The sequence below is a fragment of the Odocoileus virginianus genome, chromosome 4, assembly GCF_023699985.2.
Source record: "Odocoileus virginianus isolate 20LAN1187 ecotype Illinois chromosome 4, Ovbor_1.2, whole genome shotgun sequence".
In the NCBI taxonomy this organism is placed as follows: domain Eukaryota; kingdom Metazoa; phylum Chordata; class Mammalia; order Artiodactyla; family Cervidae; genus Odocoileus; species Odocoileus virginianus.
In genome coordinates this window covers 84172500-84192525 of record NC_069677.1, presented here as the reverse complement: position 1 = coordinate 84192525, position 20026 = coordinate 84172500, and the positions used below count along the sequence as shown (strand labels likewise).

The 20026-nt window shown below is 46.5% G+C and overlaps 1 protein-coding gene across 3 annotated transcripts in view; it reads left to right on the top strand.

Annotated features, from left to right (window-relative positions):
* The window catches only part of TDRP (testis development related protein), a 44006-nt gene extending 28027 nt beyond the window's left edge, over window positions 1-15979 (top strand). For all 3 annotated transcript variants that reach the window (XM_070466943.1, XM_070466944.1, XM_020907495.2), the window contains 2 exons: window positions 12040-12143; window positions 13436-15979. In XM_070466943.1, coding sequence (XP_070323044.1) covers window positions 12040-12143; window positions 13436-13781 — 450 coding nt within the window. In that variant the 3' untranslated portion in view covers window positions 13782-15979. The remainder of the gene's footprint in view (window positions 1-12039; window positions 12144-13435) is intronic.
* Window positions 15980-20026: the final 4047 nt, after the last annotated feature.

Below are 20026 nucleotides of genomic sequence, written 5' to 3'. Positions count from 1 at the left end.
GACTCTGACTCTGCTTTCCAGCAGTCTGTGTGTTTGTGGGTCTCGGCATTGATGTTGACTCTGGCTGTGTGTTACTGCAGTGTCTGTCTGGGGGTCTCAGGATTGGTGCTGGCTCTGACTCTGTGTCACTGCAGTGTGTGGGCTTGTGGGTCTCTGTGTTCATCCTACTTAGAGTTTCTTGAGCTTCCTGATGTATGGATTTGGGGTTTTCAATACATTTGGTAATGTTCTGTTATTTCTTTGATTTTTTTTTTTTTTTTTTTGCTAATTTCGCTCTTCTTCTGGTACTCTGTTTCACATATATTGATGTGCTTAATGGTAGGCATTTTTCTGAGGCTCTTCATCTTTTTCATTTTTTCTCTCTGGTTTTTGGCGTCAAGTTCGATAATTCTTTATTCTCCGAACTAAGACCTACTTTTGAGCCCCTGCAGTGAATTTTTCATTTTGTTTCTTGTACTTTTCGACCTCAGAATTTCTGCCTGGTTCTCTTCGGTCGCTTCTGCCTCTGCCCTTTCTCACCGGGTGCCACAGTGCTGGCACGCCTTCTTTTGCTCTTTAATGGCGCTTCCTTCTGTCCTTGAATGTGTTTATGATGGCTGTTTTGTCAAATCAAAAGTCTAGTTTGCTCTCAGAGTCAGTTTGTTTGTCCACTTTCTTTTTGGTCTATGGGTCTTCCTTTCCTCCTTTTTAGGCTGCTTCAGAGTTTTTCATTAGAAAATGGACATTTTCTTCTATTTAATTTTTTTAAAACTGAGATATAACTAGGATGTAACAGTGTATTAGTTTCAGGTGTACAGCATAAAGATTTGATATGTATACTGCAAAATGAGCTCTACAATAAGTCTAGTTAATACCCATCACTGTATGCAGTTAAAAGTTTTCTCTTGTGCCTTTCCCCTTCTGCCTCTGACAACCGCGGTCTGTTCTGTCTCTGTGAGTACTGTGTGTAGATGCTAAGTTGCTTCAACTCTTTGTGGGGACCGTAGCCCACCAGACTCCTCTATCCATGGGCTTCTCCAACACTGGAGTGGGTTGCTGTGTCCTCCCTCCAAGGGATCTTTCCGACCATGTCTCTAAAGTCTCTCCTGCACTGTCAGGCAGGTTCCTTACCACCAGCACCACCTGGGAAGCCCTGTGTGCTGGGTTCTTTTTTGTTTTGCTTTGTTTTGTTTTTGATTCCACATATAAGTGAGATCATATGGTATTTGTCCTTATCTGTCTGACTTATTTCACTTGAACATAGTGTCTCCAAGGTCCATTCATGGTGCAGACAGCAAGATTTTATCCTTTTTATGGCTGTATAATAAACCATGTGTGTGTGTGTGTGCACGCACATCACATTATCCATTCATTTGTTGATGGACATTTAGATTGTTACCATGTCTTGGCTATTGTGAATAGTGCTACAATGAACATGAAGTACATATATTTTTCCATATATCTTTTCCAGTTAGTGTTTTCATTTCCTCTGAATCAATATGCAGAAGAATTGCTGGGTCGTTCTATTTTTAATTTTTTGTGAAATCCCTATGATGTTTTTCATAAATGCCTGCACCAATTTACATTCCCGCCAGCCATGCACAAGGGTTCCCTTCTCTTCATATCCTTACCAATACTTGTTATTTTTTGTCTTTTTGATAAGAGCTGTTCTCATAGGTGTGAAGTGATTTCTTGTGATTTTTAATTTGCATTTCCCTGGGGACTAGTGACGTTGAGTATCTTTTCACACACTTGTTGGCCAGCTGTACGTTGTCTTTGAAAACATGCTGAGATCCTCTGCCCATTTCTTACTCAGGTTGTTGCTGTTGTTTTCAGTGATAGTCGGGGAGGGGTGTGAGCTGCTCTGGAGCTGCATCTGCTCTGACTGGCTCCTTTGAGGGAAGCATGTCTGAGGCTCCGACCTCAGGGGTGCCCCTTGGCTTCTCTCTGCTGGGTCTCCTGCAGTCTCACTGCTCAGTTTGGCTGCACCTCAGGTCCCCACCACCTCCTGCTCTGGACAGCTCCTCTGTGCTCTGTTACAGCAAGCTGGGTGCCTGTGGGAGGGTCTCTGGTCCACGGCTCCAGAAGCTCCTGCAGGCTCACAGTGTCTTGTGTCCTGCTCTTCCTGCAGGGCCTCTGAACTGGGCTCTGGAGCAGGTGTAGAGGCCATGACAGGCTTCTCTCTGAGTGGCACCCACTCTCGGAGCCAAGCGCCTGCTGGGGAGCGGGCAGCAGCCTGGGATCTCCTGGTGCACTCTGGCTGCCACTACATGAGCCAGGCCAGATGAGCCTCTGTCCCTTGAGGGCGGCTGGATGGAAGGAAGGAGCCCCCTCTGGGGTCCACTCCTAGGGAGCCTCAGAATGAGAAGTGCAGAAGCCCAGCCCCTCACCAGGCAGCTGGGGTAGACTGGACTCTGTGCTAGCAGCCAGCCAGGGGCCTGGGGGCTGTGTTTGGGCTCCAGTGCAACCAGGGCTTGTTGCCTTTTGTTCAGTTCAGTTCAGTCGCTCAGTCGTGTCCGACTCTTTGCGACCCCATGAACCACAGCATGCCAGGCCTCCCCGTCCATCACCAACTCCCAAAGTCCACCCAAACCTATGTCCATTGAGTCGGTGATGCCATCCAACCATCTCATCCTCTGTCGTCCCCTTCTCCTCCTGCCCTCAATCTTTCCCAGCATCAGGGTCTTTTCAAATGAGTCAGCTCTTGGCATCAGGTGGCCAAAGTTTTGGAGTTTCAACTTCACCATCAGTCCTTCCAATGAACACCCAGGACTGATTTCCTTTAGAATAGACTGGTTGGATTTCCTTGCAGTCCAAGGGACTCTCAAGAGTCTTCTCCAACACCACAGTTCAAAAGCATTAATTCTTCAGTGCTCAGCTTTCTTTATAATCCAACTCTCACATCCATACACGACCACTGGAAAAACTGTAGCCTTGACTAGGCAGACCTTTGTTGACAGAGTAATGTCTCTGCTTTTTAATATGCTCTCTAGGTTGGTCATAAGTTCCCTTCCAAGGAGTAAGTGTCTTTTAATTTCATGGCTGCAATCACCATCTGCAGTGATTTTGGAGCCCAGAAAAATTAAGTCAGCCACTGTTTCCACTGTTTCCCCATCTATTTGCCATGAAGTGATGGGACCGGATGCCATGATCTTAGTTTTCTGAATGTTGAGCTGTAAGCCAACTTTTTCACTCTCTTCTTTCACTTTCATCAAGAAACTCTTTAGTTCTTCTTCACTTTCTGCCATAAGGGTGGTGTCATCTGCGTATCTGAGGTTATTGATATTTCTTCCGTCAGTCTTGATTCCAGCTTGTTCTTCCTCCAGGCCAGCATTTCTCATGCCTTTTGTACATTTTCTTAATTTTGAGTTAATGAATTTCATTTCTCAAAATGATGATTGAGGGGTGGGAGTGCGTGAGGTAGAAGTCTTGTGTTAATTCCACTGTTCCTGGCATTCATCTGGCTGTGTGGAGAAAGGACGCCCCACTGCCACACTGTGATTACGGGTGCAGCTCTGCTCCAAGGTTAGACTCTTGTTTATCATTGCTGCTGAAATCCATAGTTTAAAATCAGCATTTAGAATCTATGCTATTGATGTATTTTTCTGTCTCCAAATATAACTTTCAAAGGGAACAGGGGATTAAGGTGTGAGTTTATTTTCTTTATTGATTGTTATTTCCAGCTCTTACATATACCCATCCATCTTTTTAAGTTTATTTTTGCAGTATTAACTTAGAATACTGCCATGACCTGTAATCACTGGCTTCCTTTGGTCTGAGTTTTATATATTTGATTTGTTCCTTTTATACGTTTGTTTATGCAATTTGGAATTCCTCTGTTTTGACACTTAGAACATATTAGGTTCTTACTACTGTTTTTAGTTGTATCATTGCAGATACTTAAAATTTTAGTATTGCTCATGATTATATGGTTGTTATATACAGTTAATGATTAGCTTGTCATCTCACTGTGGGAGTGGAGAATGGCACCTAAATTTTTGGTAGGATTGTGGACTGTCCTGAGGGGCACCTGGTGGGTGCTCCACCAGCTTCCCTTCCTGCTTCCTGCTCCACCCACTGCCGCCGGCTCGCTGGCACCCCTTCTGACTGTGAGAGCGCAGCGGCTTGCCTTTGAGGCTGCGGCCGAGCTGGCCTTTTCTTGGGACAGAGGCCCACGGTGGCTGGGCAGGATGGGCTGGGACGGTGGTGGTGGTGCTGTTGGCTCAAGATGGCGGCAGAAACAGCCCAGGGCCCGGCGCAAAGGCGGGGCTCCCTCCCTCCCACCTCCGGAGAGCCCCAGAGCTGCCCCCTCCTGGGTGGGCCGGGGAAAAGGGGGCTTGCTCACAGGAAGCAGGAAGACCAGCTGGAGGAGGGGAGAGCAGGAGCCAGCGCCCCCGTGCCCTTGGGTGCAGGGCCCACGTAGCTGTGCTGCCCCCTGGCGAGGCCACCGCCTTCCAGGGTCGCCCCCGGAGGGAGGGCGTGCACACCGCACCGCGCGAAGTCTAGGCTCTGAGAAGAGCTGTTTTTGCTTTCCCTTTGCCTAAGCCTCACTGAGGTATGGGTTATCTGATAATGCTGGGTTTTGTCAGCTTTTTAATTCCCGTTGCTGTGACTGCAGAGGATGTTGAGAGGCTGCAGGAAGTGGGGGAGCAGATGGAATTTTCCTTTGGCTTCTCGCAACAGGTTAAGTTCATCTGTCTAAAATATTTCTAGCAAAAAACCCCACATATTTTGGATTTTGGTTGGCAAAGTGAAGGCCTGTGTTTCTTCATCAGGATTACTTTTTCCAGTTTCTCTATGGCACCTTTGTGTTCATGGGATCAGGTTGCTGTAACATAACACCAGGAACTGGGGTTCAGAGAGCTCTGGTGAGGCCAACAGGACACTTCTGCTGGGCTGCGTCCCATCCCATCGCAGGGCTCCACCTGCAGGGCCTGATCAACCCCCACATACTGTCATGTCCCAGTTTAGGATTCCAGTAGATTAATTCCGGGGAGAGACATCTATTTAGACCATTGCCTTCCATGAGCCGAAGACCAGCGTTTCTCCCTTTGGCAGGCCCTCTGGCCCCAGAGTTCACCTGTTATTAAAGCCGTCAAGCACTCAGTGGCCAGTGTGCGTTCACATGAGAGTTAACACTCCTGCTGGATGGGTCCCTTCCAGCGCTTGGCAAACCTGCTGCACAGTTTGTATCAAGGAAGGTTGTAGTGGGCAGTGTGTAGAGGTTCTGGTTTTCAGTTCCATAACTGAAATACAGCCACATTTATACAGCCACATTGTATAAATGATGTTTGTTTTCATCAGGCCTACAAGATTATGTGAAGGTCCTAATTTATACTAGTTACATAAATTAAGTCATCATTTAAGGTTAATTTTTATTTCAGCTAAACAGTTGTGTTAAAAAATTTGGTGTGGAATGGAAAAATTTGCTTTTCCCCACTGTAATCCTACTCTGAATAAGTAATTGCCACAATTAATTACCACTACAGTTAGCCACTTAGTTTTCAAATAGCTCTTAAAAGGACATAGAGTGGAAGTTTTTTAGAAATGAAATGATTGAAAATGCAGTTTAAAAACTCTGAATGAATGTATTATGTTTGGTTCCCAAATGTGCAAAAGCAGAGGACAAGTTGTTTTGTTTTATGTGTCATCACTATCTCTGAATAGCTTCTGGTGTGTTAGATTCTAAACTCACCGAGATCTGTGTTCGCTTCCTGAGACAATGAAGCACAAAGAAGTCGGGGACCTGGAGTGTAGGCGGGCAGTGCTTGCAGGGAACCGGGAATATAGAGGGCCAAGTACTTGCCGGGAGCCGGGGGTGTAGAGGGCCGAGTGCCCCCAAGGACCCGGGGGTGTAGAGGGCCGAGTGCCCCCAAGGACCCGGGGGTGTAGGGGGCTGAGCGCTCACAGGGGACCGGGGGTATAGAGGGCCGAGTGCCCCCGAGGACCCGGGAATGCAGGTGGCCGGGTGCTCACAGAAACCGGGGGTGTAGAGGGCCGAGTGCCCCCGGGGGTGTAGGGGGCTGAGTGCTCACAGGGAACTGGGAGCGTAGAGGGCCGAGTGCCCCCAAGAACCCGGGAATGCAGGTGGCCGGGTGCTCACAGAAACCGGGGGTGTAGAGAGCCGAGTGCCCCCGAGGACCCAGGGGTGCAGGTGGCCGAGCACTCATGAGGTAGCCCAGCACTGGCCTTGTCCCCCCTGAGGTGCAGGGTGCTAACAGGGTGGTGCCCAAGCAGGTGCAGAGACCCACACACCTCTCTGGGGACAGCGTCCACCACCCTGTGCCTCCTGGAGATCTCCGTTCACACCTCATGTGGTAAATAGATTTGCTGGGGACTTTATACCAGCTTCAAGACTCTTCATAACACTCCCTGACTGCACCCCAAAGCTAAACAAGAGAAAGAAAACCAAAGAAAAAAAGGGCATGCTACCAAGCAGTGTCCTGGGCAGCAGGGGGTGCAGAGCTGCTTGGTGCTGTGTGTGACAGAAGATCCAAGTCCTTTCAGGCCCAGAGCCCACCCTTCTTTCTGATCCAGAACCAGAAGGCTTGCCTGACAGGGTCTCCTCCTGAGACACCTGGGCTGAAGACCTAGTCACATGACCGGCTTCTCCCAAGTACTCAAGAGAGCCTTCCCAAGTCAAAAGATTCTGTTTTGTTTTGCCCATTTTCCTACTAGGTCGTTTGATTTTTTTTTTAATTGTTCTATAAAACTCTTTATATTGAAGACATTAGATTTTTACCATTACACATTACAATCTTTACTAGCAAAGTTGTTTGTCTTTTTGTTTTTCAAATTCGGAAAGAACTGTGAAGTTTATAATTAAAAGAAGAGTACCCATTTCTCCCCTGCCCACCATGAATTCTGCTCTCAGAAGTTACCAGTTAATGTTGAAGCTCTTTCTCGTGATACTTGCCAGCAGGTTTGCAAGCTCAGTGTTTGTCTCAGGTTGCAGTGGGACCCTGTAGAAAGCAGTCTCCCTAGAGACTGACCCTTGTGCATGTGAACTCTTTGCCACTGTGTTTCAGAGGAGGGCGCTGTTCAGAGCAGTCTTTTCCATTGCATCAGGGAGATGTTTCCCAGGGGGCAGGGTGAGGTGTGTTTTATTGGACTTGTTACCGGTGGGTTAGATTTCTGGGTATGCACTTGCGTGCCCTCAGCCCCTGGAAGATGCCACTCGTCATGGCCTCTGTTGCAGGTCAGACATCTGCTGACATCTGAGGCTGCATTGCTGGACATGTCCCTCTCTGCAGTGTCCAAGCAGGCACTGTCCTCCAGTGGCTGAGAGCTGTGGTCCCCACAGTGGGGAGCTTTGTTCTGAACTGGGGGCTGCTTCTCATGGCCACTTTACATCTGCCTTTTATTGATTTTCCTCACAAAACTCCTCTTAACTGCGTTTATATCTTGAGTGTCTGAGCTCTGCCCTGCACCAGTTTCTATCTGGTGAATTTCCCTGTTCTCCTCCTCCCGGAAAACTCAGTATCTGCTTGGCAACACCTCATGCTCTTTCTGTCCACCATCTGTCATTTCGTTTCCTGGGGCCGCCTCCTCCTGTGGCCAGTCCACCACCCCAGGATGCCCTGTTTCCTGCTCCTTCCAGCAGGGACACATGATCTAAGACTGAAAATGGACGGAAGGGGATGTGGTGAGTCTCATCTCTGCCTGCTACCCAGTTCTGCAGTTCACAGTTCTTGTTCCTCCCTCTAGAGGTCCTTTCTGCATATAATGTATAAACACAGGACATGTCAATATGCATACATGTACACAGATGTCACATGTACAAAAAGTGAGCGCATGAGTCCCCAGATATGCATGGACAGCTGGTAGCACGTTGGTGTCTAGCTGGTGGGCTGGGGTTAGTCCCTACAGCCCCTTCTGCCTGCCTAAAGAGGCCTCAGCTGACAGACGTTCAGGTCACCCCGTCAGGATTCCACAGTGCATTTTCCTGCTCGTGCTTTTGGCACAGAGATGCACTTGGCTTTAAATCAGGAACCTCTCTCTTCTCTTCTGTTAGCATGAATAATTGAGTTGACTGTCAACTGATTTGGGTATTGAAAAGATATAAACATTGTTGCACAAGTGACCAAACAAACCAAGAACTCAAAGTTTAACTGGCGATTGATCAGGAACATTTTTCACATTTTAGGACTACTACATGTGTTTGTTACTATTAGCAAACGCAGCTGTAGCATTGCACACTCTACAACAAGTGTGTGTCTTCTTGTGCTCTGCGGGTGAGTCACTTTGATCTGTGCATTCCCACTGAGGAGCAGGTCCACAGCAGACCATTGTATGGTATGTAGTTTCAGAGCACAGATAAGGCAATGGCACCCCACTCCAGTACTCTGGCCTGGAAAATCCCATGGACGGAGGAGCCTGGTAGGCTGCAGTCCATGGGGTCGCTAAGAGTCAGACACAACTGAGCGACTTCACTTTCACTTTTCACTTTCATGCATTGGAGAAGGAAATGGCAACCCACTCCAGTGTTCTTGCCTGGAGAATCCCAGGGATGGGGGGGCCTGGTGGGCTGCCATCTATGGAGTCGCACAGAGTCGGACACAACGGAAGCGACTTAGCAGCAGCAGCAGTTTCAGAGCAAGCCATGTGAAGCCTTAGCTGTTTCTCTACTTAGTCTAAGGAGTTTCTGCAGAGTTTACTGCTGAGAACCATCCTAACAGATTAACAGGGTCAGTCGGATGAATGCAGAGCCCCCATCTGGGGAGCAGGGTTATAATCAAGTGTAATCTCATAGTAACTTCTAATGATCCCTGTATTTACCTGGTATCAATTGTAATGTTTCTTTCATTTAGAATTTTGTTGAGTTGGTTCTTTGTTTTCCTTGGTGAGCCTAGCTAAAGGTTTGTCAGTTTTGTTTGTTTTCAAAGAACCAACTCTTAGTTTTATAAATCTTTCCTGTCATTTCCTTGTTCTCTATTTCTCTTCACTATCACTGTTTTACTAACTTTGCACTCAGTTTGTTGTTCTTTTTTCTCATCCCTTAAGGCATAGAGTTATGTTATTCCAGATCATTATTTTGTCTTGTGAACTTCTTTCTTAGAACTGCTTTTGTCGCATTTTGTATATGTTGTGTTTCCATTTTTGTCTGTCTCAAGATACAGTTTTATTTCCTCTTTGATGTCTTTGACTTGTGTGTTGTTCAGGAGAGTGTTGTTTAGTTTGCATGTATTCATGCAGTTTCCACTTTTCCTCCTCTGGTGGTATATGTTGCAGTCAAAAAAGATACTATGCTTACAGTCTCCTAAATTTGCTCAGACTTGTTTTGTGGCCTAATATATGGTCTATCATAGAAAAGGTTCCATGTGTTCTTAAAAGAATGTGTTTATTTTGCAGTCACATTATGGAATATTCTATATGTGTTTGTGAGGTTCATTTTGTGTGTAATGTTGTTCAGACTGTTTCCATATTGATTCTTTGTTTGGATGATCTGTATCCATTGTTGAGAGTGTGGTATTAAATTCCCTAGCTATTATTGTACCACAGTGTCTCTTTTTAGCTGTTAGTAGTGGTTGTTTTGGCTGCACCTTGCAGTTTGTGGGATCTTAGTTCCCCAACGAGGGATCAAATCCAAGTCCTCAGCAGTGAAAAGGCTAAGTCCTAACCACTGGACCACCAGGGAATTCTGTTAATTTCTGCTTTCTACATTTATGTGTTCCAGTGTTAGGTGCATAAATATTTAATAATTGGATCTTCTTGATAGAACTGACCCCTTTATCATTATATAGTGACCTTCTTTGTCCCTCTGCACCATTTGTAAAGTCTGTTTTGTGTTACATAAGCATAGCTATCCCTACTGTTTTTGGGTCACCATTTGCTTGAAGTTAGTTTTACATCCATTCACTCAGGCTATGTGTGTCTTCAAAGCTAAAGTGAGTCTCTCTGTAGGAAGCTTATAGTTGGGTCTTGTTAACCCATTACAGTTTACATATATTTTTGTGTATCTGAGGACAGATTATTGTAGTTGAAATTATTTTTAGTACTTTTTTCTACTTTTAAATTAGAGTTGTAAGTGATTTATGTGCCACCATTACCATATTGCACTCTTGAGTATAAATTTACGTGTACTAGTGAGCGTCACTCTGCCTTCATGTTTATTTTCACTCACAAAACTCCTGTAAGCATTTGCTGTTAGGCAGGTCTAGTGCTGATGAACTCCCTCCACTTTTGTTTGTTTGGGAGAGTCTTTATCTCCCCTCATTTCTGAAGAACAGTTTTGCTGATATAGAAATCTTGGTTGATAGGTTTTTTTCTTTTGTTATAATATCCTATGGTAATTATAATTCAGTAAGTAAATTAAGAAAATGTTTAGTAGTTAAAAAATCTTTTGATTATATCATTTCATCCTCTCCTGGCCTGAAAAGTTTCTCTTGAGAAATCTCTTCATATTGGGCTGAAGGGTTCCTTTGTATGTAACTAGTCTCTTTCACTACGTTCAAAATTCTTTGTCTTTGAACAATTATGTGTCTTGGTGTAGATCTACTTGGGTTCAACTTATTTGGGGTCCTTTGGTCTCATGGATTTGGATATCCATTTCTCCCCCCAGGTTTGAGACATTTTCAGCCATTACTGTTTTAAATATACTTTGTGTCCCTTTCTCTTTTATCCTGTAATTCCAGCAGTGTAGATACTGTTTCTCCTGATTGTGTTCCACAAGTCCCTTTGACTTTCTTTCTTCTTTCTCATTCTTTTTTTGTTGTTGTTTTTTCTTCTTCTCTTACTGGATAGTTTCAAATGTCTTTGTTTCTCTGCATTGTCAAGTCTATTTTTGACCCTCTCTATTAAGATTTTTGTTTTGTGATTGTGTTTTTCACTTCTAAGTTTTTTTCTTTATGGTTTCTGTTTGTTTGTTCCATGTGTTGTTTTCCTAATTTCATTTAGTTATCTTTGTGTTGTTGTGGTTCACTAAACTTCAATAGGGTTATTTGGAATTCTCTGATAGTTCATAGGTACCACATTTCTTTAGGGTCAGTTATTGAAGCTTTATTAGCTCCCTTAGGTGCCATGAAATTAAAAGACTTTTACTCCTTGGAAGAAAAGTTATGACCAAGCTAGACAGCATATTAAAAAGCAGAGACACTGCCAACAAAAGTCTATCTAGTCAAGGCTATGGTTTTTCCAGTAGTCATCTATGGATGTGAGAGCTGGACTATAAAGAAAGCTGAGCATCGAAGAATTGATGCTTTTGAACTGTGGTGTTGGAGAAGACTCTTGAGAGTCCCTTGGACTGCAAGGAGATCCAATCAGTCAATCCTAAAGGAAATCAGTCCTGAATATTCATTGGAAGGACTGATGCTGAAGCTGAAACTCCAGTCCTTTGGCCACCTGATGGGAAGAGCTGACTCATTGGAAAAGACCCTGATGCTGGGAAAGATTGAGGGCAGGAGGAGAAGGGGACGACAGAGGATGAGATGGTTGGAGGGTATCACCGACTCAATGGACATGAGTTTCAGTAAACTCCAGGAGTTGGTAATGGACAGGGAGGCTTGGTGTGCTGCAGTCCATGGGGTCGCAAATAGTCAGACACGACTGAGCGACTGAACTGAACTAGGTGGTGTCACATTTGCCTGCTGTTTTGTGATTTCAGGCTCCAGAACCATCAAGAATGACTCCAGGAAAAGGCAGTTGACAGGAGAGCTCTGCAGATGCACTTCCTTTTCTCCATCCCTCCCTTCTTATTACTGTATTTCTTTGAATCTAAGGTGCCAGGCGTTAAGTATATCCTGATTTCAGAAATGAAAAAGTAACAAAATCATTTCTAAGAATACAAAATGTGTTGTGGTACAGCCTCAGCAACCCTCCGCCCTCGGTTGGGAGCCCCATCAACCTGATCTGGTTTGGCTGCAGTTACTCAACGCGGCTGACTGTCTTCAGCCACATTGAGACTCCCTGCAGCTGATGGGAGAACGCGCTGTGCAGATGCACAGATAAGGGGACGTGAGCCAGCTTCTCTGCTGAAGTGTCAGTTTCACGGCCACCGGGTGACACAGCTGTGACCTGTGTATTCACTGCATCAGATCTGAGCTTCTCTTAACCTTCCATTAGGTTCCAGGAGCGAGTTTCCGAGGCTGGAAAGAAGTGACTTCTCTATTTAACAAGGATGATGAGCAGCAGCTGCTGGAAGGACGAAAATCCCCCAAGTCCAGAGCGTGAGTAGCCACTGTCCGGGGAGCGGGCATCCCAGAGACGGAGGGCAGGGCCATGAGAGGGGACGAGAGGGGCTTCCTCCCTTGTGAGGAGATGGAAATGCGTTGTTCTAAGTGTAAGCACTTTGAAAGACTATAGAAAAATGGAAAAGAATTTTAAAAAGCTTCCCAGACCAGGTCTTGACCTTCCAGCTGTAAACTGAACTTACAAGCCTTAAAGCAGATGGTAGCCACATGTTTAAGGTGGGCAGATGGCTGTTGCTCCAGAGAATCAAGGAAAAACCCAGTTAAAAATGCAAAGATTGACTGTAAACTATACTTACTGTGCTGACAGTGCTGCTAGTTTATTATAAACATTTTGAATTTAAAAATTACATACTTAGGGAATTCCCTGGTAGTCCCGTGGTTAAAACTTGGCACTTTCACTCCTGTGGGCCTGGGCTTGATCCCTGGTGGGTGAACTAACATCTCACAAGTCGTGTGGCATGGCCAACAAAAAAATGTAGTTAAAGATGAAAATATAAATTGAAATTTGAAAATATAAATGGTGTGGCCAACAGCGGGTGAATCCTGAGATATCTGACCATAGGGAGGCTGCTCCTCTGTAGACAGGGCACCTTGGCAGCACTCAGGACCCATCAGAGCCAGCCAGTCCCCCTTCTCTGACCACGTGACTGTGGCCTCCCCACCCAGTCTTTAAGGACTGTGTCAGTCAGTCCTCTGGGCTGTCTGGGTGGCAGCTGACAGGCCAGCGTCTCCCAGGGGCCTTGAACCTGTGCCTGTATTCTGCCCCTCAGTCCAGTTAAGCAGGACTTGGAAGGTTGGGCCTGTGTCTTGGGGATGCTCTCGGCAGCCCGGCCAGGGGGCCCGTGGCCAGGGCGCTGTGTCATTCCTGGGGACCCACCTCCAGTTAGCTGTGTTTTCCTCAGGGCCACAGTGCTCTGAACTCTGAACATCTGAGGCGGCAGCTGAGTAAACCTGTGGCAGATCGACTTGGTACCAGGAATAATCTGTTTCTGAACCTGGGATCTGGGGCCTGTTTTCTCCTGTCTTCAGAGACAAGCTCGGCCTTCTGTGCGCCTTGAGACAGCCTTGTCTTCTGTCTTCTCTCTGAGGCTGACTTTGCTCGAGTTTAAATATGGCATTCACAAATTTTATTAATCACGTGTACTGACTGACTTTTCCATATTAATATTCAGGTTCTACATGTGTATCTGTTTGAGTTTAAGTTATAAATACAACTTGACACCCTAAGATGACTGATCACCAACACTTAACTCTTTTGTCTCCTGTAGCACTAACTTACGATTAAAAGAAGAGTTGAAGACAGAGAAGAAGTCTGGATTTTGGGACAATTTGGTTTTGAAACAGAACATACAGTCTAAGAAACCAGATGAGATAGAAGGTTGGGAACCTCCAAAACTTGCCCTTGAAGACGTGGCAGCAGACTCGGGCGGCCCTGTGAGTGACCGTGTGTCTCGGCCGGGCTGGCAGGAGGACGCCAAGGGCTCTACCAAGTACACCAGCCTGGCCAGTGCAGGGAGCAGCTCGCGCTGGAGCCTCAGGTCGGCCGGGAAGCTGGTCAGCATCCGCCGGCAGAGCAGAGGCCACCTGACGGACGACTGGGAGGAGCTGGAGTGACCGCCCAGCCCCCAAATGTCCTCACACCAAAACCTGCCTGATCGTGCACCTTTGTATCTCATCTCCTTCACATTCCTAGAGTCTGCAGTATCGTGGTGTTTATTAGTATAGTGTCCTGTTTGGTCTTTCCCAGATGAAAGTCACAGAGAACCTGCTCTGTGCTGTTTCATTTGGCTTTCCTCTTCAAATGCCAAGTGAGGAAATGCCAGGCGTCCTGTGATTTCTCAGTGGGCACGCACAGGGTCCACCTGTCACCCGCGTGTTGCTGACCTTAGGTGGGAAGTTCACTGCAGTGGGGATTTGCTGTTTGCCACAAAACTGTCTTTCTGTGTCCTGAGTTGCGGTTCTGTGTTCTGTGACTTGATCCCTGTCTCTGCATGTAGCACATACCTGTAATATATGACTCAAGAATGTAGCAGCCACACACTTCTTTTCTGTTACCAGAAACCTGCAATCCAGGTGTAACGTGAATCTTCCAAAGGTCACGTCACATTGTGCTCACTCTTCTTTTGTATTAAACCATAAAATATGCAAGCAAATTAAACACTGGCGAAGTGAAGGCTGTATCATCCCCAGAAATACACTGTCTGCAAACACAGCTTCACCTCCCACAAGCGTATTAGATGGTGACAGTGTTCCCATCTTGAGGTTCTTGAACTTTTAAATACTGATGTTTCTTTTCTTCTAAAAGTTTGTTCTCTTATTTTGATTGCAGACTAAAGAATGCTATAAAGCATGGATCAGTTTTAATAACTTGACACTTAAATTTGTTTGGAAAATATTAACTTGCTTGTTAGAGTTGAAATTGTAGGTAAAATGCTGAAAGTGCCTCTTTTCTGTAACACCCAGGGTTTTGTTTTTTCAAATGAGACTGTTGGACCCTGAGAAGCTATGTGTTGTCGCTGGTTCAGGAGCATCACTGAGCATCTCTTGTGTCTCCGAACTTGCTTGTTGACTCCTTGACAGATGGGCTCCAGGTCAGGTACGCAGCACGTGTGTCCTCAGCAAGACAGACCCAACTCACAGGAGGACCACGTGTTTCTGAGATCAGAACAGGTGTAGGGGTTTCTGATTAAAAAGAAAAACTTCCAGTTACACTGTGCATTCCTCTCTTGTGAAAGCCACTGTCTTCAAGGTATTCAGTGAGCAGTTCCGTGCTATTCCACACCAGAGGTGTCATTTAGTGTTTCTGTGGACCCCAAGGGGTGATGGGGGTGACAGAATGCCTGCCTGTCACCTGCTATTTCTCGGTCCATCAGTCTGTGGACACCCTGTCATCTGACTACCAGCCGTCTAGCCACAGTCTCCATGCGTCATCTAACCATCTGTGTCTGTCATCTGTGTAGCGTCTGTCAAAATCACCTAATGTCCTTCTCTTTCTAATAGACAAGTTTACTTCACCGAGCCTTGAAAGGGGGACATGTGAGTGGTGGTAAAATCTTATTTGTGTTAGAACCTTGAAGTGGTTAATAGCGGAGTTGAAAACCGTGTTTCCTCAGGTAAACAGTTCAGCTCATTGACTGGAGTCCTCCTCCCTAGAGACACTTGCTGTGACTGAGATGAGCTATCTGAATGAAGCAGCAGCTTCGGGCTCATCTTCGGCTAATCCTGTGATGAGGTGCAGGGAAGGGACTGTGTGTTTGAGGTTCTGGGCAGAGAGCGTGGGGTGGGGGGCGGGCGGGGCAGGTGGGACAGCCCCCACCTCGGGGAGCCTGTGCCAGTGTGCTGTGATGCTAAGTGCCTGCGACCCCCTTGGGGACACACGTGATGCACAGCTGGCAGAATGGCCCCTCACACCCCTCATTCCTCACAGCCGAATGCAAGCCAGAGTGGGGTTGGATTATGCACGTGAATAATACTTTTCTTATCTACAAACATTAATGTAAAAATGAATTTTTCTTCTGTTGTATCTGATTAAAATAACTGTGGATTTTAATATAAATATTTATTGGTGTGCTTTGGGGGAAAGATATTTTTTTCTTGATGGAATTTACCAAAGCGACTTTATTTTGTTCACTGGCTGATGAGAGAGTGGGTCTGTCCAAATTCTGTAAACTGCACAGCTTCTCTGAAGAGTGAAGTATCTGCTCTTCTGACTGTTGTTTTGTCATTAACAGGAAAGTGATTGGTTTTAAAGAAAGTTGAATTCATCCGTAATGCTGAAGTTTTTTAAAAATAAAAACATGGTTTATATCCTGTTAGTTTGCACAGTTATTGACATCCGCTTCTGACGACTTAAGCTGATGACATATTCTCAACACTTTCAGTGTCTTTCAAGATGCCAACGAAATGTGTAGATTCATGGATAAATGACCAGCTTCAACCTCAGTCATCAGGATGTAGCTTTTACATATGGGATGCTGTTCGGAGTAATAGGCGCTGCCAGCTATGGGGTCACACAGAGTCAGACATGACTGAAGCGACTTACCAGCAGCAGTGTCCCACGTCTGAGCCACCCGCCCTGGGCCCTGCTTTTTTCCAGTCACTTGAGGAGGAGGAGCCTGAAGCAAGCCTCCCCTTCAGCCGCCAGCCTGAGTAGGTTCTTAATCATCTTTTAAGGTTTCATCTCTTCTTTCCAAACAGTGGCTTCTTGGAAAGAAACCCTGACTCCCATTAGGACCTGGGTAGCACCTGCGGTGCCATCTCGAGCCAGGCAATGCGCGCGTCCCACCAGCCTCCTTCCCAGTGGGGTGTGTCCCGGGCAGCTTTGTCCTCGCCAGTCTCACGGCCTGTGCCCTCCTCCCAGTCCAGCTCTGCGCTCCCCCCTGGGGGCCTCCGGCTCTGTGGTGGCCTCAGACCCCCACCCTCGAGTTCTCACTCACTTCACCAGATACTTCGGATTCTTGTACAGGTAAAGGACCTTCTCTTCTCTCTCCCAGTTTACTTCTAGCCATATAGCTTCTTTCCAGATTTTATGGTTAAGTCTCAGTTGATACTTGACTGAACCAAAGATAGGCAGGACACTATAATAAGCTTTAAGACAGGAACTGGCTAAAATTTTTGTAACTGATAAAATAGCCCAAAGGGGGTGCAGATGGTGCTGAGTGACTGACCAAGGGAGCGGCTGCCACTTGCCTTCTGGCAGAAGTGTGGTTCTGGTGGTGGGTGTGAGGCAAGGCACCCTCTGAGGGGCTTCCGTGGCACCATGCCCCAAAGACAGATACCACCGCTTCCTGTAGTTGCTGCATCGCCACGAGTGTCTGAGGGGCCTGCAGCCTGCACGGGATGCCGTCCTGGTGAGTGTGCGTCCCCACAGCTGTGTTCTTCAGTCTGTAATTGTGCTGCGCCCCATCCTGTCCCAGCCCAATCCAGTTGCTGCAGGCCAGCTGCCAGACTGTTCAGCCAGTTGAATGCACTTGTTTTCTGAAATAGCACTACTCTAACCTAAATGTTTTTCAGTTCATATTGTGAAGAGTCTGTGCTCCCAAAGGACACAATCAATAGAGTGAAAAAGGCAACCTAGGGAATCTGAACATTTTCAAGTCATCTAGCTGATAAGGGCTTAAGTGTCCAGAGCTGGAGTAGTTCCTTCTACATTCAACAAGAAAACTACACACAACTCAATTAAAAGGCAGGCAAGTCCTTGAACAAGCATAGGAAAAGATGCTCAACATCACTCCATGACAGAGAAATGCAAATCAAAGGCACAGTGAAATACCACCTTCCACCCATTTGGATGACGACTATCAAACCAAAAACTCAACTCCACAGCCCAACAAGTGTTGGCAAGAAATGGAACTATTCCATACTATCAAAGGCAGCACCATTTTACATTCCCACCATGGAAAATAGTATGGTGGTTCTTCAAAATATTAAACATGTATTTACCACACGGTCCTGCAGTTCCACTTGTGGGTATGTCTCCCAAGAGAGACTTGTATAGCATGTTCACAGCAGCTCAAAGTAGGGAGCACCTCCACATCAGCAGGTGACGAAGCAGCAGAATGTGAAGGGCAGGTACGCCAAGGGAGGGGAAGCCTAAGCCATGCTACAACGTGGATGAGACAGATACTAAAAGATTCCAATTATGCAGCGTGTCTTCAGCAGTCCGATCCAGAGAAACAAACGAAAACCCCCAAGTGCAAGGCTGGTTCAGCCAACAAGTCAACATGTGACCACCTCTGTGGATGCAGAAAGGGAACTCAACAAAACCCAACACCCTTTCATGTGAAACACCCCCAAGAAGATGAGGCTGGAAGGGAGCACCTCACCCTGAGGCGCCTAGAGACACCCAGCTCGCAGCACACCCACAGGTGAAGGACAGACAGGCCCCAGAGACCGCCATCCACACCCATGGGGATCTGGTGGGAAAGCTGGCGAGGAAGGAAAAAAAGGGTATCCCACTGAAAGAAGGTGATGAGCCCCTTTCATGTGCAGACCTCACAATGTACATCTGCATCCCATGGAGTCTACAAAATACCACTAGATCCATTTAGTGATTTCAGCAAAGTTAAGAGGACTTCCCTGGTGGCTCAAATGGTAAAGCATCTGGCTACCATGGCGGAGACCCGGGTTCAATCCCTGGGTTGGGAAGATCTCCTAGAGAAGGAAATGGCAACCCACTCCAGTACTCTTGCCTGGAAAATCCCGTGGACAGAGGAGCCTGGTAGGCTAGAGTCCACGGGGTCACAAAGAATTGGACACAACTGAGCAACTTTCTTTCTTTCTTTCTTTCTTAAGAGGATACAGAATCAGTGTACAAACACCCACATCTTGTTTGTGTATGATTCTAAAAGTGACATTTACAGCAAAGCTAACACCAAACCCTTCAATACTGTCCTGAAAGGAGATGTGGTTCTCTGTGGACAGCCCTGAGCACACACAGCCGACTCCGTGACACCCAAAAGCAGCTCCTGTGTGGGCTGCAGAACCTACCGTGGCTCCTCCTGACCCACAAGTCACAACCTGGGTGGGAAAATGTACCTCATTGCCAGGGCAGACACCATGCATGTGCTGACAGCGCTTCCTGGAGGCAGGGCTTCCCAAGGGTGCTGCGGGTCCCCTGCAGCTGTCCAGCGAGCACAGGGGGCATGCAGGTGCCACATCATGGGCAGGGAACCACGCTCGGGAATGCCACAAAAACCTGCGGCTCAGGACAGCGCCCCTCTTCCTGATCCATGCCGTTTGATCATCGGGAAGCGACCGGTCGGGGCCCAGGGACTGTGTGCATGGTGCGACCGGTCGGGGCCCAGGGACTGTGTGCATGGTCTCTCTGCCCCTCCCCCACTGTACCCCAGTCACATCCCCGCTCTGCACAACTGCTCTAAGCCCTGCCGACGCCTGTACGTGGGTTCCGGTCCAAGCACATATGCTGCCTGTGGAGATGGGCTGATTAATGGGGAACAGCTACACACATCTCCCAAGACTTTCATGTTGTTGAGAGGGAAGAACTCACGTCAAGAGGTTAATGTCTTAAGAAATTAACACAAAAAAGACCAATACCCCAAAAATAAACACACATTAGGTAATTTGCCAAAAGTAAGACCGAACAGAAATAAAAGCAACCAGCAAGCTTTCAGGAGAAACGCCCCCCCTCACAGCCTCTTCACGCATCCATCTTCAGGGGAGGAAGATGCCACCAACCGCTCTCGCCACTGCTCTGGGAATGTCCCTGCAGATTTCTGACTTGCTTCTTGTTTGATGTGAGGAGAGCATCATCAGATGGATGTAAGCACCTGTGTGGTGGTGTTGATCACAGAGTGATTCTTTTGAGCTGCATGGTACCGTGTCACCAATAAAAACCGTATTTCCACAAACTCTTGTGAAAAAAGATCTGGTTGTAAAATGAGAACACTATATATGCCGTTGATGGTTTTATGAAAAGCTTCCACCTGATTCACACACAGGGAAACTATCATCTGACAACTAAGCATAGTTCTGGCTGCACCAGTTTGGCACAGGATGTGTGCTGAAAGCAGAGACTATTTACAAATATGCAGGACTGCACATTTCCATCTGCTAAGAAGCAGGAGGCAGAAATGACTGGGCTTGGGCTCCCTGACCCTCTTCACTTCTCCCCTGCGTCTGCAGGGGCTATTCCAACGTGCTTTCTGGCAAGCACAGCTGTTCTGGGTGCCAGGGTTACGCACCAGTTTTATTCTTTTATAAACCTTTATTTTCAAAATTTTCTAAAATGTACATGCAATATTTTTAAAATAAAATGATCTTTGAGAGGTTTCAATAAACAATTATCAAAATCATTGACACTACTTTTTTTCAGTAAGATGCAAAATACAAAGTTAAAA